This window comes from Bidens hawaiensis, unplaced genomic scaffold, assembly GCF_021521415.1.
Source record: "Bidens hawaiensis isolate Kalapana, Puna unplaced genomic scaffold, B.hawaiensis_p1.1 tig00028088_1, whole genome shotgun sequence".
NCBI classification, from domain to species: Eukaryota; Viridiplantae; Streptophyta; class Magnoliopsida; order Asterales; family Asteraceae; genus Bidens; species Bidens hawaiensis.
The window spans coordinates 190,393-216,097 of NW_027494574.1; the positions used below are offsets into that span (position 1 = coordinate 190,393).

A 25,705-nucleotide genomic window follows, 5' to 3' on the forward strand; every position below is an offset into this window, starting at 1 on the left:
AAACACTCGAAGTCGACCAGAGTCCGCGCTCCCCTCTACCGCGATGGTTTTTTTGTTTTTTTGATAATAGTAAAATTTACCTCTTAGTTTTACTCCATTGTATTATTCAATACATGTTAAATAAAGATTATTGAAATTTACTTATTTATTTTTAACATATTTTTTTCTTACACTTAACCCTCTCTATTGCGACATAGTTGGCTATTGGTCGATCGGATTTCTTGTATTACCGTCGTCGTCGACTAGAGTTTCCATGTCGTTGGATTGTATTTGAGGTACCCGTCGTTGTGAGAAAACCCCCTTAATCAGTTCTCGAACCCGAGACCTTTAAAATCCCAAATCTTTAACCATTACCATTTACCGAAAGGTCATTGACAAAATAATGTACGGTGCGTTTTTGACGATCTTGGTGCTCAAAGCATATGGGAGTTCTTCAATCGGTGTTCGCGGTTGCTTCATAATGTATGGATCACCTACTCAAATGAGTGGTGGTGTTAAATGTTTTTAACTTATTACATATGAACGGTTTATCTAAAACACCATCCTTTAGTTATGGCCCGTTACACGTTTAAATCAAACAAGTGAAGTGATGACAATGTACAAAAATCTTAAATAACCGGATTACGAAAAAGACAACCTAACTAATATCATAATGGACACGTGATATTAGAGTTTAATAGTATAAATCGTGAATGTTGTTCCTTTTTTTTTCATTAGGAGCTTACAATGTCCAGTCATCCATTCTACAACTACTCACACAAGCATGTTTGACTGTAAAGGTGTCCTCTCATTTACTACCAACGTGTTCAAAACACATTTGTGATGAGGTCACGCATCCATTACAAACCCAACTGATGTGAAACTTGCCTAGGATATTTGCATATGACATCACGTTACATTTTAAAAGGGTCACTCTTGCGATCACACAAGCATGCTTGACTACGATAACCAACTCTTATTTAATTACACGCATCCGAAACACAAATCAAACTTAAGAGCAAGATAAAGACAGATGACACACGGTACTTTTAAACCAAAGTTGAGTTTAAATTCATTTAAATTAAAGACCTATAGGCTATATATCTTTAAAAAAACAAAAAAAAAACTATACTTTTTCCCATCAAGGGAAACAATGCACCTATGTCCTATGATTCATGAAAAACAATAATAATATAAAAATCTTTAAACAAAAAATAAAGAGAGCCGACCGGGCCTGTCTAGACCACGTAAGACCATACAGGCCCAGCTTGAGTCAATGGCTCGATACTCACCGCCACCAATCGGGCAGTTTTAATCTATGGGCTCTATTTACATTAAGTCTCTCAAAAGGAACCTTATTCCATACCTGTCTCCATATCATCTCCATATCATATTAACAACGTCGTCTTTCTTTGGCGGATATTGATATTCAAAATGATGTGATACTTCTTTCAGTCGTTTCCACATTTCAACCCATCTTTCTTTCAGGATTTTTCTAAGTTGTTGGACCATGTAACCGGGAGTTAACACCTCTTCAACCGAGAAAAAACTGAAAACTTGTTATAGTCTAGTTCATCTTCAAACGGTAGTTCAATTTTGTCACTCACTATCACGGGTACACAATGGCTCATGATAGCATCAAACAGTCGGTTTGAGGATGGAGTGTCGCCAGCTGGATTTAGACAGAATTTGGACGAACGCATACCCTGAGAAGACTGGTTCACCAAAGACCATATTAATATTATATGGTCAAAACTACGTGGTTTTCGTTTGAACCCTCCCCTATAAAATCATCCCATATTTTATATTTAAGCATCTTGGTCAAAAACTATGTGTTTAACATCCTAAAATGTAGGGGTGCATGTGGTGCGGTTTTTGGCTAAAACCAAACCGAAAACTAAAACTTCGGTTTTTGGAGTTTTTCAAACCGTTCGGTTTCGGTTTTTTCGGTTTTAGTTGTGGTTTCGGTTTTGTCATTTAAGCTTGAAAATTTTAGGCCGAAAAAAAAGTTGGCAAAAAATAATGAATTTAGGTATAAATAATTTTGTTAATTGTAAAATAATAGACTGTTATACATTTTATCAAAAATATTGGAGTTACATATTTATTAAATTCTTATAAATTACTTAATATAAAATATAAAAAAAATTAGGAATTCGGTTCGGTTTTTTCGGTTTTTTTTACATGCAAAACCAAAACCGAACCGTTAGTGCGGTTTTTCCAAAAACATAAAACCGAACCGTCGGTTTTTGTTTCGGTTTGTTTTTTCGGTTTTTTTTTGTTTTGGATAGGTTTTTTCGGTTTCAGGCACACCCCTACTAAAATGTGGTCAACAACTTGACCATTTTATGAAAGTAACTTACAACTTACAGCTTTTATGCTTTCTCCTGTTGCATAGCTAGCTTCATAGTGAACATCATCGTATTCGTTTAATATTTTCTCCAACTTTGCGCGTACCACGCCTTCCTGCGCATCACATTATTTAATCTTTAATTCAATAATATATATATATATATATATATATATATGAGTGGGATCCGGTACAAATAAAATTAACAAAAATATTCAAATAACTAGAGTAATTATGCTATAAAAAATAACATACAGATTTTCTCACGATTCCTCCTCGAAAGAAAAGAAGGGTGGTTCGTGAGCCGAAAGGGTCAAGAGCATTATCATCCAAGAAAGACTCCATTACGTGCATATAAGGCGCCACGACGTCTTTTTGCAGATTTGACATGACTTTGGAGTAACGCCCGAAATCTGCAACGATTAGAATTGATGCATTCACTTCCTCTCAAAGAAATCTGAAGGCGTTGGGATGGTGCATTGGGATTACATGGTCTCTTCCTTCGGTTCTTTGCCAGTATTTGGATTGCCTCAAGAACTTAAGGATGTCAACCTGTAATTGTACAAATATATACTCATTAATATGTACATAATATTACATAACATATATAGGCCTGTAAACGAGCAAACGAACACTTAATCGAACAAGTATTTGTTGTTCATGTTCATTTGTTTAAAAAATGAACGTGTTCGTGTTCACTTATGTTCTTTTAATTAAAATCTAAACGAACAGTTCATAAACATAAATGAACATAATTGAACAAAGATAAACAAACATAATTGAACATATACGAACCTACTTAAATGAACATAGACAAACATAAATGAACATATGCGAACGTTCATGAACATAAGTGAGCAAACGAAGCATGTGTTCATGTTCGTTCATTTGACTAAACGAACACGAACTTTTTTGGTTAAGTTCGTTCGTTCACGAACAATTCACCGAACGTTCGGTTTGTTTACAAGCCTAGTCCAAATATATGTTTAGTTGTTTTAATTTATAACTTCACTAATTAACACATAACCATCCAATACTTATATGAACCATCTATGATTTACAGTCTTCATTGAAACAGAAACTTGACGAAAAGTCTTGTCTTGGAGATTAATTATAGTAATATGAAAAAGAAACCAAATGAAAAATAACTAAAAGAAGTATAAAAAGGATTTACCGCGCCTTCTTTTATGTTTTGCTACAAATTATCATCTTAGTTTGTTAACCGTCAACATCGTTATGCATATCAACAATTCGACATATATGCATCTATCAACAATGGAAAATACATCTGCAAGTTCCTTGCTTGTGGAATACAAACAAACCATTAATTTATACGCATTTACAGAAGTAGACAATGAAATGTTGCACTCTCTTTATGCAGGAAAAGGTGTTAACATCACTAAACATATAAGCATTTATAATTTTAATATGAAAGTGAGTTATGCAATAATCTAAAACATTGAAGAATCCTTAGTTCATGTTCATGTTCATGTTCATGTTCATGTTCATGTTCATGTTCATGTTCATGTTCATATTCCCTCTGTTTCAGCAAAACAGCTGCAGTATCTTATATCAATTGAACTACTTTTCAAATTTACAATTTGATGTAGATTTGGTTTCTTAGCCCCAGAGGTCGTGGACTTCCTGAACAGGGTTCAACGGGTCGTGAATAGTAATTTTTCGGCCACCATCCTTCATTTATGAGTTGTTTGATTTGATGTGAAGTTGTGAACAACATATTACACGTTCGAATCGAAAATCATACAAGTGAACTGACAATTTAAAAGTATCTTAGATAACCGAATTACATAAAAAGACAACCTAAATAGTTTGCTCTAATCCCAGCCTTCGTGATTGGTGGCACAGTGACAGAGAAAAAGTCTCTTAAACATCTAAATGTTCTGGCTCAAGTTTCATGAAATTCGTCTCGGAGGCTAACATTCTTGCAATATTACATTTAAACACGACATGAGCTAAAAATATGATCCTTTCATTTCCCGGCACAACTCCTTTTTGAATGACAAAACCATACTGAAAATAAAGTTATGGTTATTCGGAGTCGATGAGTTACTGTGCACAACCCAGTGAACTATTTTCAGAAAAGTAAAATCTTCGGGGGCAGAGAATTCAAATGCATTAAAAACAAGGGGAATGAAAACACGTTGAGGCTTATAACCGCAAGGCTAATAAGATATTAGCAATACTAGAGGCTTTTAATACGTAAACAATAGATCTAGAGTTCTAATAATTTTTTGGGCTTGGGTGTAAAAAATCGATCTCGACTTTAAATACATAAATCAAATCGGTTTAAATTATCATAAATAAAGTAATCGAATTATAAAAGTATAATCTAATCAAGTTGCTTTGATTTAGTTATTGCATAATTACCTCACAATACTAGAGATTAACAATAAGTCAATAACACTATCATGTTTAAGAAGACATGGATTGAAGAAACACTAAGTGACCCAGGGCAGATTACGGATAATCTGTGGGTTAAGTAATGTTTCCCACGAGGATGAGGTCCAGCAGAGAAGGTTGTTCTTCAGATGACCTGCAAAACAGACACCGTAAGCTCGTCACTGAGAAGGGGGGGGGTTCCTCCTTGTGACCACCCTCCGGCGTGAGAATCAGACTAGATTGCTCTGAATATAAGTGTATATTAAGAGATTGCTAGATAGGATAAGATAATGAGATATCAGATGATGTCCCTACCATTCCAAGGTGTTGGAGTATTTATAGCCGAAGGTAGGTTTCCTAGAAGGTACAGCCGGCTGAATAGTATTCCTGTTCTACCAACAGTGGGCTACGCTCAAGCCATGCTGGTTGGTGGATAGGCTGCGGCCTACAGTGACAAGGTCGGATGTATACTGTTCCTTTACTGCCGGCTATGCACTGTTCCACCAACTGTAGGTTGCGCACGTCCCACATAAAGGGTTGGTGAGTAGGCAGCGGCTAATAGTGACAATCAGTACTAGAGGGTGCTCCTCCTCGTACTGTTGTCGGTGAGCTGTCACCCTGTGATTGGTTCATGGGCGTCTCTGGTCAGATCGTCTGTTTTGCCCATACCTTGGTAGGTATAGTACAAAAGATCTTCCAGAAGCATACGGACTGGCTCATTTGGGCGGGAGTATTCCCTCCTTGCTCATTCCTTCAGGTGACTACTGAAGTAGCAATAGTGCCTTGTGCGTGTAGCCTTGCTATCAGTGCGGGTAGCCTTCCCTGATGGCTTGTATCCGCAACTGCGGGAACAAGCGGGGTACTTCACCATTGGGAGGCTTTCCCTGCGGGTACAGCTGGCGTACTGCGCGTAAGGTCTTCTCTGAGCATGGTAGGTCCAGCGGAAGCAGTTGGTCGTTGCGCAGACGTCCCTGTTCAAGGTGAGTCTTGCGGGTCCAACTGGGCTCTGCTGGGACCTACCTCTTCATGGATCAAAACACAATCCTTCATTTTTGGTATTTTTGCTCAACCATTTGATTTCAACTTTTAACACATATAGCAAATCATTAATAAGCAATAACTAATCATCGAATTATAAAAGGTAACCTAATCAATGCATTTTAATTTCACCAACCTCTCTACTTTTTAACTAATCATGTACACGGTACACATGTGAAGACTAGAGATGTGTATGAAACCGAAAACCCAATTAGAATTCATGAGCTGAAATAAAAACCGACGGTTTTGTTATATATTTTCGTAAAAACCAAACTTTTTTTTCATGTTCGGTTTTGCGTGTAATTAAAACTGAGCTGAACAAAATTTATAGACTTTCAAATTTTTATTTATCCCAAACTATAAGTAATTTATAATAATTTAAATACATAGTAGTCCGATATTTTGGCTAACTTTTTTTTATGATCCTAAATTCTCAAGGACATATGGAAAAACCAGGCAATCGAAATCGAACAAATCCAAACAATAAAAAAAGCAGATCCGAAAAAACTGAAAGGTTATAAGAAACTCTAAAACATAAAAACCCACATATCGGTTTTTGGTTCTTGTAAGCCCAAAACCTATCCGAACCAACCCATACACACCTCTAGTAAAGGATAGGAGTAGGGATGCAAACGAGCCCGAGCAAGCTACTCGAGCCCAAATCGTTTAAAAGCTCGAAACAAGCTAAGTTTTTTACAGCGAGTCCAAGCCTCAAATAATGCTCGTTTATTTATTGAGTCCGAGCTCAAGCTTTGTATGGGAAACCCGTTTAGGCTTATTGAGCCATAACATATTTTATCTCTTCTTACTTCTATGTATTGATTCCACACTGTACAACCGAACTATGACTTGTTTAAGGCTTTTCTCAAATTGTACAAAAATATGTAAACACTTAAATGAAGCTCTTGTAAAACAAGCCGAGCTCAAGCCTAGTCGAGATCGGGATCGGCTCAGCTCGTTTACATCCTTATTAGGAGCTAAGGATGAACAAATGGTATTGAATCGATACAGTACCGGTACCGGCACCGAATCCTGTATTTTCGGTACCATTTCGTGCCAACCTTTTGAGGTTCTCATAATTGGTATTTTCGGTACCAGCATCATACATATTTTCTCCTTCAAATACCATATACTACTAGTACGTAACTTTTCGATCACTTTCAATATCAATATGTATTTTTAACGGTTTTTATAACCTGCACATTAGGTGTCGATACTGAACCCATCTCTAGTAGGAGCATTTCGCACGATTAAAACAAATATAGAGTCCTAGTAGCCGACGACTCCTAGAATAATCACATAACCAAGTAGTTAGTTACCAATGTCGTGCTGAAATTAAGGACCCTAGGGTCAAATATGCATGACTCTTATTTTATAATTTTAAAACGTCACATCACATCAATCACCTAATTTCTAGACTTATAATATTGTCTATTTTTAAAAAAATAGAGTTTTCTAGTTTTGTCTCGAGATTCATTTAAATTGTTAAATGTGTATCATAATTTAATTGGGACGAGTAAAAGATAGCCCCTTACGAGTATTTTCGTCGGTAATTTAAGAGAAGACACGTGACATCAGACTGTAAGGACGAGTAGTTTAGGAAAAGAAAAATGACGGGCCAAATAATTTAAAGATCAAATTGTAAGGGACGAGTAGATTTGAAAGAAAAGATAATTAATTTTATTTAGTCAACTTTTTTGAATATTATAATAATTATTTTTACTCGTATTATTCGTCCCAACATTTGCTCCCCCCCAAAAAAAAAGTAGTCCTAAGTAGTTTAGTGCTATAAAATAACCATTTCGATAATTTTTCTTATTCTGAAACAGTCATCCCGACTATTCCTGTTCCACATATAATTTTTTTTATTAGGGTTTTAGTCGTCACAAGTAGATTTAGGAGACTTCAAAGCATGAGTGTAAACGAGCCAAGCCCGAGCTCGACAAGGCTCGTTTTGCTTACATAAATATCGAGCTCGACTCGTTTCAATCTTTATTTCTAAAGCTCAAGTACGATTGGTTAGTAGTTGTTTCAAGCTTGAGCACGACTCATTTACTATTTATTAATGAATTTATATATATATTTTTCAAATATAGGTTTATATATAACATAATATATATAATTTGTTTTTGAATTCTCAATGAAACGGATTATAATTAAGTGGCAGGTAAGCGGGCAACAAGTTGCGTCGCAATCTCTTTTGAATAACAAACCCAATCATACTAAAAACAAAATTTCAGTTCAAAATATATATGTATATATTAAAAATTATATAAATGACAAGTTTGCTTAGGCTCGTGAGCCGGCTCAAACTTGGTAAGTGAAGCTCAAAATTGAGCTCGTTTATTAAACAAACTTATTTTTAGGTTCAAGCTTAACTCAGGGTCATCTAAATTTCACTCGTATATTAAGAGGGTGTTTGAGATTCCTTATTTTTACATTCTTATAACTTATAACTTAATTAAAAGTTAAAAAGATGTTTGGGTTTGCTTAACATGTGAAATGAAAAGTTTCATAAGTCATAAGGTTGCAACTTATGACTTTTTCATAAGTCATAAGGAGGTAAAAATAAGGAATTCCGAACACCACCTAAGTTTTTTCACGAGCTAATCTCAAATAGGGCTGTTCAAAAAACTCGAGGCTCGAGCCCGGGCTCGCTTGATAAAGCTCGAATAAAATTAGCTAAAAAAACTTGATTTGAAACATCCGAGCTGAGTTGGCTCACTTTTGTAACCGAGCCAAAACCCACTTAGGCTCGGCTCGATCATGGCTTGACCTTAATCTCGTTTAACTTCAAAATCGAGCCAGAGCCTTAGCTAAGTTGCCTCGTTTAATTTCGAGCCCGAGCTCAAAACCACACTGACTCGACTCGTGAACAACCCTAATCTCAAATAACTCGTGAGCAGCTCGACTAGATTGCACTTTCTAAACCGGTACAAAAGTCGAAACTCACCTTGCATTCTCAGAATTGTCCCACTATAAATACCCGACCATCGATTATCACTTAACACACACAGTTACACTCTTTCATTTCAAATCCCGCCGGCTTCTTCTTCTTCTTCTTCTTACTTACACTCTCTCGATCTAAATCTCAAATCAATAATAATAATAATAATAATACTTAGGGTTTTAATTTATAATAATAATTATTATTACAATTATTATTAATGTTTAGGTTAAGCTCCGGCGATGTAGCCGGATTCAAGCTACTATTAGCCCTAGCGGTTACGTACGGAGCGTTATCAATGGTGGCGTATTACGTTATGCAGATGAAGCTTATAACGCCGTTAGGTTTTGATGCTCCGGTGGATCGGTTTTCGGAAGCTAGAGCCGTTGAGCATATTCGTGTGCTGGCGCATGAAATTGACGGCCGTCAGGTATATATTATTATTATTATTATTGTTATATTATCACTCGAATTTGATTAATTGTTTATGTATTATTAATGTAGTGTAGATGTGAATTGTTTAGTTATAGGATTGAAGTTGTGTGTTTGGTTGTGGTGGTGTTGAGTTGAAACGGTAGTGTGATTTGATTTACGGTAAGCTCGAGCTCGGCTCGTTTTGATTTACGAGAGCTCGAGTTTGGCTCGGTTTTTCAAGTTTGACCTTGGCTAAGTTTGTTTTATTTATTAATTGATTTCTATACATTTTTAATTATTTATATATATATATATATATATATTTTGAAGTTATGTGTTTGTTTGTGGTGTTGTTTAGTTGAATTGGTTGCGTGATTTGATTTACAATAAGCTCAAGTTTGGCTTGTTTTATGCTCTTTTTCTAAGCTCGAGTTTGGCTCGTGAGTCGTTTTTCAAGTTTGACCTTGGCTAGGTTTATTTTATTTATTAATAAATTTCTATAAATTTTTAATTAATTTTATTTTTATATAAATATAATTAATTGTAACTTTTTTATATAGCGCAATATATACTATCTAGTTATTTTTATCGTAATTTTATTGTATATTATATTTAATATAACTTTTTATATATTTTGTACTCGAATTTGGTTGATTAAACAATGTTATTGTACTGTAGATGTGAATTATATATATTATATTTAGGTGACCGATAGTGTGATTTGATTTGATTAAGTTTTGGAAGTTATATTAAGGAATGCATATGCTCGAGCTCAGCTTGTTTTGATTTATGAGTGGTCGAGAGCTCGAGCTTGAGCTTGGCTAGTTTCGAGCTCCTTCTATAAAGGTCTATCTCGGCTCGTTACTCGTTTTTTCATGTTTGAGTTCAGCTCGGGCTCGACTCGTTATTTTTTTTTATTAAATAATTTATATATATTTTTAACTTTTAACTAATATCATGTATTTTAATTATATATTTAAACATATATATACTATTATAATTTTATATATAGTAAATATTATAATATAAACATATATATTTAACACATTAAATAAAAAATTGTAAATAATAGGCACATTTAGGTTCACGAGCTAGATCAAACTCGATAAGTGAAGCTCCTGGCTTGAGAACGTTTATCAAACAAACTTATTTTTAAGGTTCGAGCTCTTTAAGCCTGGCTCAATTTAAGCTTTTAACGAGCCGATCTCAAGAAGCTCACGAGTCTGATCGGCTTGTTTACACCCCTAATGGTTACTGCATTTGATATTAACTGACGGGGCTGTTAGTTGACCTCCTCTGGAGTTTAGGTACATGTGTGTAAACTTGCCATCATTATTCTAGTTTTGGAACTTTTTGTGTTTTCAAGTCATCAACTTTGTGTTTTTCTTTCTTTTTTGTTGATAATGATTTTGATTTAAATTGAGAGTGTGTGTGCGTTAGCCTTTCAAAAAAATAAAAAGAAAAAGGATATTCTACATATGATTTCACTTGTGAGTAGAGAATGTGTATGTCAGCATATAGGAAGCATAATTTTCACTATTTGACCAATTTATGTCACTGGCCTTGTACAGCTGTCCATAGTCTAAGAATATTAAGTGATGTATTTTGATGTGAATCCCAGCTGCAAAATCACCAACCACCATAGTCTTTTATCATGCTCATTTAGTATATCTAGTTGATGATGTCATACCATATGCTGGGCTACCTCAAATTCATTTAATAAAAAAGAAGAAGAAAAGAAGTCCAGGTTTTAATGCTGAAAGTAAAGAAAGTTTATGTTTTACACCGGTCACGTCAAATCTTTTTGTTTACGTTTAATACTCAAAACTTATATTCTGAAATAATTTATTACAAAATTTTTGGTCCCCACTGGTGCACATGTGGTTTTAGTTGTTATGAGTGATGGAACCAGCTCACCTAGTAACAGTTAACATCCTATGAACATGTAACGTGGGTAGGTAACAATACACCAACCTAAAAGACATTTTAATTGTATAAAAAATTACGTAATTTATTTGTTTTTAATAGATCTTTTTATGTGATTCATGATAGGAAGGGCGTCAAGGGTTACATGATGCTGCTAAATATATTAGGACACAATTGGAAATGTTGAAGGATCGCGCTGGATCTAATGTAAGGTTGGTATACAAAGTTACAAACACATGTTTTTTGTTTATTTTTTCTAGAACAGAACATACAAGTATACATACAACTAATAAATGATTACTTTTTTGTTTTGATTGTTACAGGATTGAAATTGAGGAAAGTATAGTTAACGGGTCTTTCAATATGATGTTTTTAGGTCACAGCTTATCTCTTGGATACAGGAATCATACAAACATAGTAATGAGGTACTTCAATGTAATGTTTTTTTGGTAATTGCATTAGTTAGTGATTTAGTTAGCAATACATGGATTTAACTTTAGCTAATTTGCAGGGTTTCATCATTAGAGTCTAAAGATACAGACCCTGCCATTTTATTGAATGCACATTTTGATAGCCCACCTGGTTCACCAGGTGCCAGCGACTGTGGTTCATGTGTTGGTAGGCTTTATTTTCTTACACTTTTTCTTGTTTTCTATTCATTTTAAATATCTTATATGATTTCATTATTTTCTCTATTTCTTGCAGCATCGATACTGGAGGTAGCAAGGATGACAATTGATTCAGGTTGGGTGCCTCCTAAACCTCTTATATTTCTGTTCAATGGTGCAGAAGAACTTTTTATGCTTGTAAGTGATTTATCACTTCACATTTCACTCAATTCTATGTTCTTTATTATTTTAATTATCATTTTCCCTTTTGGTAACTATTAATTTGCTCTTTTCCCAGGGTTCACATGGCTTTATAACAACACATAAATGGCGTAATACAATCGGAGCTTTCATAAATTTGGAAGCTTCTGGAGCTGGAGGGCTTGGTAAGTAGCTGAAGTCTATTTAGCTTCTAATATGAATATATAAATGGTTTGTGTGTCTTCTAACAATGTCAACCTTTAAAACTAATAGTACTTTCTTTATATGTCCATGAGAAGTATTCTCCATTTGCATTACATCTTGTACCAAGCAAATGCTATCCGCTTTTTTCCTTTTAACCTGAATAACTTCATATAACAAATTAAAGTTGGAAAATATATGGATTATATAGCTATTTGGTCTTTTTTAGTGTTAATTTAAATCTGATTTGATTATTTAAATTAAGTGAGAAATATTAAAATTTTATCTATTGTTTAACTAAGTTTTCTTAATATAATCCCTTTCCGTACAACTATGTTTTGGTGTAATTATGTTTTCTAGAAATTATAATTATTCTGTTGAAATTACAGATTTTGTCTGCCAATCTGGACCTGGGTCCTGGCCTTCACAAGTCTATGCTCAATCAGCTATACATCCTATGGGCAATAGTGCAGCACAGGTTATTTTCAGTTCTCTACTGCTTTAATAATAGTTTCAGTTATTTATGTAGATAAAAATTTTTGTTTTGATTTTTAAATATTTATTATATATTATTTTTTTTAGTTTTGAACTGGTTATGTTAATAATTTTAGTTAAAATAGTTGCAAAAGATAGTGAAATTGTAATAATCTGATAATCAAACTACATGAGTGTTTTACAAATTCTGACAGAAGAGTTCATTCTTATGTATGGTTATTTTTTTTAAAAACTTAATATATAACAAATGATATCGTCTAGTTATCCACAATGATGTAATTAATGATTTCAGCAGTTATTGTTTTTCCTGATGTTATTCTTAACAATGAGAAAGGTAGGCAAAAAGTTTCTAAAATAAAGTTTCATACTTAAGGGTAAGTAAGCCATTTTACTTTTTTGCTTATATAATAAGTTTGGTTGCAACTGACTATCCAAAATTGATTATACGACACCTTAATAATCAGATAATCGGGCTCAGAATCACTTTATCAAAACTCGAAAAAATCCCGATTATTGCCGTTTAAATCACAATGATCAGATATTAAGTTTCATAACACACCTTATTGTCAGGATTTTCACTTCCCATAGGCCATATTCAGTATCTATGAAGTTGTTCTTATTTATTAAGTGAACTTATCTTTACTGTTATTTGTCTTGCATGCAGGATATTTTTGGCATTGTTCCTGGGGATACTGATTACAGAATGTTTGCCACTGATTTTGGGAGCATTCCTGGACTAGATATTATCTTTGTGCAACGGGGTTATTTTTACCATACGTCTACTGATTCGGTAGAAAGATTATTGTATGAATTACCACTGCTACTTTGGTACAGTTCACTAATTTACAATATTATGACCACTTTATTCATGTAACTTTTCTAATTCATGCACTTTTTTTATTAACTAGACCTGGAAGCATTCAAGCCCGTGGGGATAACTTATTTAGTGTGGTTAAAGCCTTCACTAACTCATCAAAGCTTCAAAATGCTCACGATCGTGGACTTGCTGAAGAACATGATGATGGACATCCTATGTTTTTTGATTATTTGTCATGGTTCCTGGTATGTTACAACTAAAACTTTGAGTTGTGCTTTTATCTCTAACATGTCAAATGCTTTCGTTTTTTAAATGGACATACGTTTTATACTATTATATTCATATATCTAGATTCTTATTGTAATAATGCTGTTTCTTTGATCAACAAATGAACAACTCATAATTAATGCACTCATTGTTTGTTAAAGAATTGGACAAAATTTGTTGGCACGCCAATCCTAACTGACCTGTTTTAAAAATAACCCAGTTAAAAACAAAACCTTTTTGAAATGTTAGTCTACACACCCATCTTACTTATTATTAAAAATCTGTTGATTTTCTAAAGATTGTTATTTAAAATCAGGTTTACTATTCTAGAAGTCAAGGGATGATATTTCATACTATACCTGTAGCCATGTATCTACTTATTCCATTTATTCTGCGGTTTCCAAAGCACGGTCTGCTATGCTCGTTTGCTGCATTATTTGACTTCATTAAAGGTAGTGACTTCTACATGTTTAAGCAGTTATTATTTTCAGATCTACACAAACATATAAGATTGTCAGTTGATCAATTGTATATTTGATCTGGGCATTGCAGGAACTTTGTTTCATGTTATTGGGTTCATTCTCGGAATTATATTCCCGATTATATTTTCTATCTTGAGATTGTTGTTTGCTGGACAGTCAATGAATTGGTGAGGCAGATAATTTCTTGAAGTTACTAGTTGGTAGAGGTGGCAAAATAGGTGGTTCGTGTAAGGGGGTCAAAACAGGTTGGGTACAGTGCTTGGGTTATTAATCTTTTATGTCAGTATTTTCTTTCTTTAGTTTTATATAATTACCGTGTCAAACATGATTACAAAATTTAAAGTTTGTCTGTAATACTATAACCTTTCTAGGGTGTGAATTTCTGACACAACAATGTAACACGAAGTTTGCGAATTTGGGCTTGGAATAAATGTGGTCGGGTCAGTTTTGGATCAAATCTGTGTATTCGTGTTTGGGTTAACTAAGGTTCATGGGTTGACCTGTTTAACCATTTATTTTTTTGTTATATTTTCTTTATATGTGTTTATGTTATAAATTAAATCGCCTGGGTATCATTTGCCAAAATTTAGAACTAAAAGGTAATTGATTTATATGTTTTTTTGTTGTAAAATTGTAAATTTAAGGTACCGTATGTGAACAATAAATAATAATAAACATTTTGGGTTAAACGGGCCGTGTTGGGGTCAACCCGTGAATCGACTTGTTTCACTTTTTCTAATAAAACGGTTTAGGGGAATAGGAGATTCTATGCGTTGAAAGTAAACTTTGGCCAGCTTTCAACTCGTTTCACGCACCCGTTCGACCTTTTTAGTCCATTTATAAAGCTATTTTTTACTCATTGGTCCTTTCAAAACCTGATCTGAATTAACCCATTCTTTAGTAACTAGGATGAAATTGCCACCTCTACTAATGGGATCTTAGTTTAGAAGTTTTAAATGTTCATCAACGCTTATCTATTTCTGTTTTCATATCTGATTTATTTTAGTTATTTAATCTGTTCCTAAATGTAGGTTTGCTCATCCTTACTTGGCGTATTTGATGTTTATTCCATGCTCACTTGCTGGGATGTTATTTCCAAGAGTTTGTTGGAATTTCTTTCATCTCTCTCAAGATCGTTATATTCTCAAATCATCAAAAGAGGTTCGCTTTTTATTATTTTTCAATTTATTTATTTTATTATGTTTCTTTCATGAATTATGGTTTACTTATTTAATATTGTTTCACAGGGACTTGTGGAGGAAGCTCGGTATTGGGGTGCATTTGGCTTATATGTTTCTATCAGTATGGTGTGTATTAATATATTATTACAATTCGTTTTATTCTATGGCATGATTATTTTTTTCAGATTGGTAAAGCTAATACAACCTTTTAAAATAGGCTTACTTCTCTTTTGGATTAAGTGGAGGTTTCTTGACTTTGTCATTAGCTGCTTTTATGGTTCCTGCATGGATTTTGTATCGTTTATCTGTCAAGTATTATGGTACTGAATCACTAAGGTAATACACAGGCTTCTGAATTTCATTTCTGTACTTGTTTTTAAAGGTGGCAATTTTGACCCATTTCTTTATGCATTGGCCACTTTGGGTTATTTCTTCGCTGTAGATTGTAATATGGAAACAAATTAACGTTAAAAGGAACTGGTCAATCATCCTGACCATCACCCAATTTGTATTTTTAAAACACTTGTGAAAAAAAGTTTTCCTAACTTTCAACATAAGTCCTCGAACCTTATTTTCGCAGCATTAAATCTCTAGACAGACTTAACAAAAAATCCCCTTAAAAAACTTCTGTGACTTAATCATGCAAAAAAGGAATTTTATGTTAATCGTAATGTTTTTCAAAGTTGGGGTGCTTAATAATGCACAAATGAAGTCTAAGGACTTACACATGCATCAAGTCAACCCAACTGGACTTGTATCAAAAGTTACATGCTCGTTTTTTCTTTAAGTCAGCCATCTATTATCAACTTGAATAAACTCAAATGACAGTTGATTTATAGTATTTTTCTACTATATAGTTTAGTAATATTTAGTGCTGGTGTTATGTAGGTTTTATGACTTTGATGTCTAACTTGAGTTTGTTTGACAGGTCAGCAGCATTATTAGTTGTACCTTCAATACCTTGCCTTCTGCATTCTGTCTATTTTTCTGGGTTTTTAGCTCAGTTTTTAATTGAGAAAATGGGTATGATGGGCTCGCTTCCACCTCCTCATGGTTAGTACCAAACAGCCGGCAAATTTATTTTTAATCGTGTACGAACCTGGTTTCTGCTATATCTGATTCTACTGTTATTTCTCAAAACTAAATTTCATAACTTTGAAACGTTTTTAGGGTAAAAGTATATCTGCTTTTATATATGCCAATTGTGGGCTGATCAAAACTTGTATATTTATAGCTATTAGTGTTTCAATTGTTACCACAATTTTTTTTAGAGACGCAAAACTTTTATAAAAAAGGTTTCTTAGTTTGACCAACTTATTTCCATAGTTACAAATCACCTTATAGAAATAAACTAACTTGTTTAAATAAATTCTTTTTTACAAAAATGTTAAAAAAATAATCTTAATCTTCTGCAGTTGTTAACTACTGTCTAATCCTTTTGGCCCATTCGCCCAGTTTTTTTGCCAACGCAGACCTTTTTGAGATACAACGCATACAATTCTACCATTTAACATGTTAAGCATTTATCCGGAGATTACTGAGATATTGTATTGTTTCAACGTTGGTTACAGGGTATTACATTCCTGATGTTATAGTGGCAGCAACTATTGGAGCAGTGACTGGTGTGTGTGTGGGACCCATTTTACCAGTTATTGGTAACTGGTTAGCCAGATCATCTATTGTGCAGTTTTTACTGCATACCAGTGTGATTGCGTTGGCCCTCACATCACAATTTTTTCCATACAGCTACGATGCACCAAAACGTGTCATTCTACAGCATACTGTTGTTACAGCAGGTATATAATATATCTTTACTTTAAGAGCTGTCTTTTATTTGTTCTATATGCTGTCTTTCTTTTGTTCTATACTTCGATATGCCCGTTTTACTTCTATATCGATGCAAACAATAATATTTAAAATTGCACGGGGAAAGTTTCTGTTGGATTTTATTGTTAAAAGATTACTTGGGTTTTGTATATTATTCGCATATATAAGATTATATAATATGCTTGATGTTGGTTGCTTGGTTATTGTGAAATAATATTATAAACTAAGTACATTTAAATTTGATTACCATTGTATGTTCTGTTCTTATAACCACTTTTAATTTCTCTGATTAACAGATTCAGGAAATATTAAAGATACCAGCTATGATTTGTCTGTAGTGGACTCCAATGGATTACCTTACCTTTTCAAACATGCTCCTGAAGTTGCAAAAGAGCTGCATGTGGATTCAGATTTTTCATTTGAAACGGCTAATCTGTCTGATCGAGAAGATTGGATGGTAAAAAACTTTAAACAGTAATTTTACTTTTTCAAATTAGTAGTGAAAAAATCGGAAGGTTGAATTTACAATTTTCGGTATGGTAATGGGTTGGGTCAGGTTGCGAATTTTATATCTTTTAATAATAATCTAATTATTTAAATAAACTCGATTAGAAGATTTTTTTCATTTAAAAATAATTAATGTGCTATACTTGGCAAATTTGTAAAAGTTTACTTATTAAGTTAGAAAAACTGGCAATTTTAACCCGTTTGACCCGTTATAGATAAAACATAACATGGTCCAGTTATTGTTTACGTGAATCACTTTTTAATCTTGTATTCGTTTGCTTCTTTAATTTAACCTGTTTTGACCCATTAGATATTAAAACTAAGCTGGAAATGTTTTTTTAAATGTAAAAATGGCCCAAATCACTCAAATTGGTTGACTATTATAATTCATTTCTTTTTAGCTCTTTTCCTTAAATTTTATAAGAACATAACCTGAATAGTCGAAAGCACTATCGACAAGAAAGGTTGATTAAAACAATCTAAATCTTTTTGACTTTTTTACCCAAAACATAACCCAAAACATCTTTTCTCCAAATGGCCCGTACTTCTTTTTTAATTGTCAAACGAGCTTGTTATTTTACCCATTTAAACTGTTAGATATTAAAAAAACATAACCTGCAACACCTACTGATCAAGGTTGTTCATGACTTCATTCTGTCAGGCAATATATCCGTTGTCATCCTTGTTCTCAAGAAGCTTAAAGTTCCCTGCAAGTAAAGACGAAATCACGAGACATTACAAATATTTTCCTCACATATCAACCACTAAGCACGAGACCATCTCAGCTGATGGGTCCCGCAGAGTTCACTTGGAATTTTCTTTAGGGTAAGTGAAAGTAACAAATGGGTGGGGTCTGGCTAGGGCTGTCATAACATGTCGGACACGACACGATAAGACACGATGACCTGTTGTACTAAACACGAATACGACACGATAACTAATCGTGTCATTTTTTCCAAACACGAACACGAACACGAACCTGTTTAGTAACAGGTTAACCTGTTAAGACGTGTTAAGGGACCTGTTTATATATACAATGAATAATACATGTGTAATGAAACAAAAGTTTTCAAAACAAGCATAAAAGTCTTAATTAATACATAATCCGTAACATATTTGAAACAAAAAAACCACAATCCTTAATATATGAAACAAAAAATCAAAAATCCATAACATACTTGAAACAAAAACCATAGAAGCAAATCGTAACATCAATTAAAAGTATAATAGCGGGTTCTGACGAACATGGGTGAAATGCTGTATATATATTTTTCTTATTCAGGTTTAGGACTTTAAGAGTGTATATTTATTTATTATTTTAAATTAAAAATCTACACAGGTTACTAACATGTTAATGTTAACAGGTCTTTAACCTGTTAAGACACGAATTGTAACATGTCTTAAACAGGTCGACCTGTTTAAGACACGAAACCTGTTAAGCTAAAACCCAAACCTGTTAAAACCCGTGTCGTGTCGTGTCGTGTCGTGTTAACAGGTCTGTGTCATAAATTGACAGCCCTAGGTCCGGCAAGTCAAAACTAGTATATTTTAACTAATTTGTTTGACTTGGAACTGCATGACCTGTTTTATAGATAAAGAAAACTCAAATTATTTAATAGAATGATTAAATGATGATTTTCTGTTATTTGTTTATGTTCAGTTCCTTGAAGGAGGTATGGGTTTCCGTTCTCAACATAACGGGCTCCATTTCTGGTTGGTCGTTTGCAAACAGTACCCTTCCAGGTGAATAACTGTCATCATATTGAAAACTTTGGTCCGTTATCTAGTTTTATATGGAATTGTTTGACTATTAGTCGAATTATTTGATTGGTGCATAGATAATAATCGAAAATAATAGCTCAAACCGAGTTAATTGCCGATTCTAATTTTTTACGTTTTTTGCAGCCCCTGAAATTGTTAAAGGTGCTCCTCCGTCATATATATGTAGACTAAGCGGTGTAGCTAACGAAAATTGGACCTTTTGGTTGGAGGTAAAAATTTATATAGCTGTATTGTTGGCATTTTAAGCTGTTAATCATAATAAATAGGGGGGTGCAAGAAACCGAAAAATCCAAACCGAAAAAACCAAACCGAGACAAAAACCGACGGTTTGGTTTTATGTTTTTATAAAAACCGAACCGAATTCCTATTTTTTTATTATTATTTTAAGTAATTTATAAGAATTTAATAAATTTTGGTCAAATATATAATAGTCTATTAGTTAACTTTTTATTTATACTTAAATTAATTATTTTTTGCTAACTTTTTTTTTCAACCTCAAATTTTCAAGCTCAAATGACAAAAACCGAAACCGAACTGAAACCTAAATGAAAACCGAAAACCGTAACTAAAATAACCGAAACTGAACGGTTTCAAAAAATCCAAAAATCGAAGTTTTGGTTTTCAGTTTGGTTTTAGTCTAAAACCGCACTGAACTGCACCACGCACACCCCTAATAATAATCATCGGGCATGGGATTGGTTTTAAAAAACAAATCCATGTTTATGATGGGTAATTTATTAAGTAATATCCACTCGATTACACGAACCAGTTTACCTGAATATATTTAATATACTATATTATCTTATAAAACATTATGAGTAATAAGTTAAGTGATATCCACTCGACTACCCTAACCAGTTCACCTGAATCAAAAACTGAATATATTTATAATATAACAAATTGGAATAATCTCACTTTTTGTGTATAGGCTGATAATAATCCCATCTTAAAAAATGTCTGCCAACGGTCTAACCTTTCGACTATTTTTTTTCTCAATGGACCTCCGTTAAAAAACACTTAACGTTGTTAAGTGTTTTTCTGAATTTCAAACCGATGTTTTAGGGATTCTATCTTATAGAACATTGTAAGTAATAAGTTGAAGATCGGATTTTGGGTAATAGTCACATCACGCCGGGTAATCTTAAACACATAAATTTTTTGTCAAATTATATTATTCTTGAAATAGCATAAGTTTTGTAAGCATAAAACAGTGAAACAAAGGGACAAGAAGCAATTTTGGGTCGACCCGACCATGTTTTAGCTTATTAGTTATTACCCAACAGCCCGATTAATTTATATCCTTTAATTTGCAGACCGATGGTCCAGGAGATGTTCGTATTGATGTCGGTGTTGTAGAACAGTATTTAATGGACTCCATGAAGACCTTAAGAGGCCGATTCCCCGAGTGGGTGGATATCATCGCGTTTTCAAGTTTTTTGTCGACGTATATCTTCTAGTTTAAATACAGTACTTTGATTTATTCAGATTACAGACATTGTATTACTGCACTCTTTAATGTTTTCATGATTAGTGTTCTTTATATGAACATGCAAAATTAACCGCTTGATTAGTTAAATGATAAAACTGGTGGTTTTTAGATATGTGCTGATTAACACAAATGTGAGAAGAAAATACATAAAATATCAATGTTTCATTGCTCACTAAAATTTTATATCATCTTAAAATGTAGCTAATTCGTTGGAGATTTAGAGGTGCTTGTGGCCAAAACTAGTATATTTTAAGTATCTTGTAACTAAAACTAGTGGTGTTCCCCGCGCGTTGCTCGGGAAACTCGGCAACGAACGCAAACATTGTAACACCATTATACAAACACATCGTGACGACTGTCACTTCGACATAAAATTTTTTTTTATCTAAATTAAAAGAGCTTTGTTCTCGGTATCACTTTGACAAATCGAACGACTATCACTTTGACATAAGTTTTTTTATATAAATATTAAAAGAACTTGGTTGGTATTGGTTCGGCTAATTACGGTACCAAGGCGATGCCATTGCCAACATTCGTTATATAGCTTACAATAAAAAAAATACTCTATTGTGTATACAACTCCGTTTTTAACAAACCTTATACACTTTACTGCAAATACAAGTAAGTCTTAAGAGCACGGCGTGAATGTTTTAGCGGACAAATTAAAACAATAAAAATTGTAGTGGTTAATATGTGTAAACAAATTTCGGAAAAGATTCAGAAACACATTAAAAGCATTAAAACTCTGGGGCTAAAGTGCAAACCAAAGAAATTTATTATAGCAATCGAGATTGATTACTTTTCTTTCAACTGAAATTACAACATCGTCCTCGCTATTAAAGCTAAATTACGAAGATGTTCATGTTACTGTAGCTTTAGATTTTTAATTATATATAGTACAATAATATTGTCTTCTTATTTTCAAGTTTCTTATAGAAATAATACCATGGCCAACGCATGACATTTATCTTGCATTTGAGTGATGTGGCACGTGTATTTAGAAGAAGACGAGATACATTTAAGGGTGATGTTTGTTTGTAGTAAAGGGTATTATTTTTAGAGGGAAAGAGGACATAATTAGTAGAAGAGAGAGAGAGAGAGAGAGAGAGAGGAGAAAAAGATGATGGGCAGGAAGAATTAACTGCTCGAATGCTGCCTGCGAGTTGGGAGAAGCATATTTTATAAATTTGATCATCCTCAAAAGTTACAGCTTTAGTCTTTCTCAAATTATTGTGTGTTTGTATTGTTGATCCCATTGGTTAATTCTATTGAGACTAATAAATGAACCGTGCACACCGCTACCCATCAAAAGTAAATAAAGGTGTACGAAACTAGCTTTTTCCCAAACCAAACCGGGTTGGTCAAAATCGGTTTGACCCAAACCGGTTTAGAAACAATAGAGGCCGACCTGGTCCAGGTCGGTTCGGTCCGGTTTAGATTCTGTTTAACCGGTTTTCCTCTAACCGGTTCAGTTTTAAAACAAGTTTGGTTGTTCAAAAGGGGATCCGGTACCAAAACTGGCGGTTCGGGTCAGTTTCCATGACCAAATCCCAAACCGGTTTTTTTTACATCTCTAAAATAAAATAAATTTAAAAAAGAAAAAAGAAAAGCCCAAAGAAATTCCAAATAGCCCATTAACGACCCAATTCCAAAACTAGCCCAATAACTGATATCCATCCCACTATCGTTATATTATATTATATTATATTATATTATATTATATTATATTATATTATAACCACCACCTAGGGTTTCATCTCAAAGCTTTCAGACACCATATCATCCTTCATTGAAACACTAGCAGCAGCCGCAGCAATGGTACATCTCGTGTTACACTTTATATATATAATATATATATGTTTATCTTCTAATTTGATAATAATTAACAATATTTTGTAATTGATTATGTTGTTAATTATTTAGGTGAAATACTCCAAGGAGCCTGATAATCCTACAAAGTGTAAGCTCTCGATATTTATTTATTTATTTATTTATTACATATTCGATTCGTGTTTGTATAAATTGTTACGATACGTTGAATACTCGTGTAGTCGTGTTGTATATCGTGCTTTAAAAGCAGTGATTTGAGCATTTTAAATAATAATAATAATGATAAGTTTTAAGTAATTGATTTTATATGCTTGAAAACGTTATAATATCTAGGGATGAGCTCGGCTCGTTTAACTCACACAGAGCTTGAGCTCGGCTCATTTCGAGCTTAGACCGGGGGTAGTTTTTTGTACATTTACATTTTTGTGCGCGCGAATAATTTTATAACTTTATATATATATTAATTAAAAATTATAGTAATAGGCTTGTTTAGGCTTGCTAGTCGGCTCGAGCTTGATAAGTGAAGTTCGGCATCGTTTATTAAGCAAGCTTAGTTTTAGGCTTGAGCCTACTCGTACATTAAGCGAGCTTAGTTTTAGGCTTGAGCGTGGGCTCGATTGACCTTTCTATCGAGTTGATCTCGAGTAGCTTGCTAGCAGCTGAACTTGTATGCACCCTTAATATCTCTTAGTTATACATCACTAATTTATTTTACATGCCTTTTAAATTAATAAGTTAAATAATTGACCGTTTTACATTGTTGTTATTTTTATTAATTGATTGAATTTTGAGGTGTTATGCTAGCTTTTATTGTGTAATGTTACGAATAGCGGTTTAGTTGTGTAGTGTAGCAATCATTTACTCTGGTACGGGCATTCGTTTTATTTTAGATTTATTTTGTCAAGATTTATATGAAACATATTTATTTTTCGCAATCATATATTTTGGTCGGTTTGCTTGGTTTTGATTTTTTTTTTCTTTTGTTTTACAGCCTGCAAAGCCAGGGGTTCGGATCTCAGATGTCATTTTAAGGTACTTCCTCAATTATTCCTCAATTTTATTAGTATAATGTTTTATATAAATGCCTCTTTATCATTTTTTTTTAAATAGTGTTATATATGTCTGTGCGTGTATAAGTCCATGTTTCTTTCAACTGCTTGAAAATTAGTTGAGGCAAGTGTTAATTAACTTAATAAAATGGTTTGCCATTTTGCAGAACACGAGAGAAACCGCACATGCCATAAGAAAGTTGCCTTTGATCAAGGCTAAAAGATACCTGGAGGATGTTTTGGCTCACAAGCAGGCTATACCTTTCACCCGTTTTTGCAGGGGTGTTGGACGTACCGCTCAGGCAAAAAACAGGCACTCTAATGGTCAAGGTCGGTGGCCCGCCAAGTCAGCTAAATTCATCTTGGATTTGCTTAAAAATGCTGAAAGCAATGCTGAGGTATGCTAATTTGTAAATCTTTATTCTCTTTATTCTTGAAGCAAATGTATGCGTTCTAAATAATATTTATGGTGGATAAAGTTATGGTTGTAGTCGGGCTAGTTTGGTAACCGGTCAAAACTTGTGATATTTTATGTGTTGCTACGGTTGACCTTAAACAAGTTGTCTGGTTTTATAAGTTTTTAATTGCTAATTATGATTGCAAAAGGTATATTATGTTAAAAATGACTAGTTTCTAATGTTTTTGTGCGTTATAAAAATTGAATAGTTAAGTTTATTGGTTTGTCCATTTTGCTCACTTGGTATTCCGTTAATTTCGAGCTGCACTTAAATAAACATATCCTAAAGTATGTATTTTTTCCTCTGGATTTTGATTGTGTTTAATGAGTTTAGTCATGTGAGACCATTTGGGATAGAATATAACATGTAACCACAAGATTATTCTTTATTTGAATTTTTACATTAGTTTCTAAACATTAGAATTGTTGTGGTTTTGGATGAAGGTTAAAGGGTTGGATGTTGATGCCCTTTTCATTTCTCACATTCAAGTAAACCAAGCTCAGAAACAAAGGCGTAGAACATACCGAGCTCATGGAAGAATCAACCGTAAGTATTTGTGATTTTATTTTCAGGAAATTTAGTTTAGATGTGTTGCATAGATATATATTTAACTGGTTGGAAAATTTTTTTCAGCTTATATGTCATCTCCCTGCCACATCGAATTGACTTTGTCTGAAAAGGAAGAGCCTGTGAAGAAAGAGGTAATCTCGTAACCTGTCGTACCGATTTTCACATTTTTAGTGTGCATTAAATTTCTGTTTCTGTTATTAAAGTTTTAATATTATGATTTACATGATTTGAGTCTTAGGGGGTGTTTGGGATTCCTTATTTTACTTCCTTATAATTTTCAATAAGTTAACAAGTTACAAAAGTGTAACTTATGGAACTTTTCCTCTCACAGCATAAGCAATCCCGAACACCTTATTACTTTTTCAAAAAGTTAACAAGTCATAAGTTGATGAAAATAAGCAATCCCAAACACCCCCTTAGAACAGCAAAAAAACTTGTCTTATGACATTGTTTCATTTTTTCTATATAATAGTTCATAAACGAAACTCCAGTCAGTTTATATAAATATTTTGTCCATTCGGTAAATCTTAGAATGAATTTTTAATTTCTGGTAAATACTCGAATCCTGGAGTTGGTTTGGTTTCACATTTATTATCATTTTTAGTTACCTTTTTTAATCTCCGACTATTTTTGTTATAGTAGTATTTTTTTTATTCGTGTTTATGTAAGATGAATATCTTAACACTTCTTTGTTAAATCTTCTGCAGGCCGAATCTCAACTGGCAACGAGTGGAAAGTCAAAGAAGTCCCAAGCTTAGTTCATGTCATAGTAACATGTAGGTTTTGACCAGAAACAGTTTTGAACTACTTTTGTCATTTGTGTTTTGAAGACTATCTTTGTCGGACACTTTTGTTTTTGCGGCAAGTATAATCGATTGTTGGATGTT

The 25,705-nt window shown here is 33.4% G+C and overlaps 2 protein-coding genes and 1 pseudogene across 6 annotated transcripts; 2 read left to right on the plus strand and 1 right to left on the minus strand.

The window, feature by feature from the left end:
* Positions 1–1,267: 1,267 nt before the first annotated feature.
* On the minus strand, positions 1,268–6,993 carry LOC143576385 (putative arabinosyltransferase ARAD1; annotated as a pseudogene). The gene is made up of 4 exons (XR_013142936.1): positions 6,964–6,993; positions 2,585–2,902; positions 2,350–2,445; positions 1,268–1,694 (listed from the first exon to the last, which is right to left on the minus strand). The product of XR_013142936.1 is annotated as a putative arabinosyltransferase ARAD1 (transcript).
* Positions 6,994–8,801: 1,808 nt separating this feature from the next.
* On the plus strand, positions 8,802–20,959 carry LOC143576376 (uncharacterized). 4 transcript variants are annotated; one of them, XM_077060476.1, is made up of 21 exons: positions 8,802–9,144; positions 11,181–11,266; positions 11,378–11,479; positions 11,566–11,672; positions 11,760–11,860; positions 11,961–12,048; positions 12,454–12,542; positions 13,224–13,363; positions 13,468–13,621; positions 13,960–14,095; positions 14,196–14,292; positions 15,157–15,286; positions 15,373–15,432; positions 15,524–15,642; positions 16,235–16,359; positions 16,878–17,102; positions 17,430–17,590; positions 18,302–18,465; positions 19,301–19,383; positions 19,546–19,631; positions 20,736–20,959. In XM_077060476.1, the coding sequence occupies exons 1-21, from the start codon at positions 8,935–8,937 to the stop codon at positions 20,877–20,879; spliced, it is 2,607 nt and encodes an 868-aa protein (XP_076916591.1). In that variant the 5' UTR covers positions 8,802–8,934; the 3' UTR covers positions 20,880–20,959. The 4 variants fall into 4 exon arrangements, with proteins under 4 accessions (XP_076916591.1, XP_076916593.1, XP_076916592.1 ...); XM_077060478.1 differs by lacking the exon at positions 8,802–9,144 and having other exon boundaries at positions 11,431–11,479; XM_077060477.1 differs by lacking the exon at positions 8,802–9,144 and having other exon boundaries at positions 11,181–11,261.
* Positions 20,960–22,662: 1,703 nt separating this feature from the next.
* On the plus strand, positions 22,663–25,705 carry LOC143576395 (large ribosomal subunit protein uL22y-like). The gene is made up of 7 exons (XM_077060497.1): positions 22,663–22,729; positions 22,835–22,871; positions 23,733–23,773; positions 23,958–24,188; positions 24,692–24,794; positions 24,882–24,949; positions 25,526–25,705. The coding sequence occupies exons 1-7, from the start codon at positions 22,727–22,729 to the stop codon at positions 25,574–25,576; spliced, it is 534 nt and encodes a 177-aa protein (XP_076916612.1). The 5' UTR covers positions 22,663–22,726; the 3' UTR covers positions 25,577–25,705.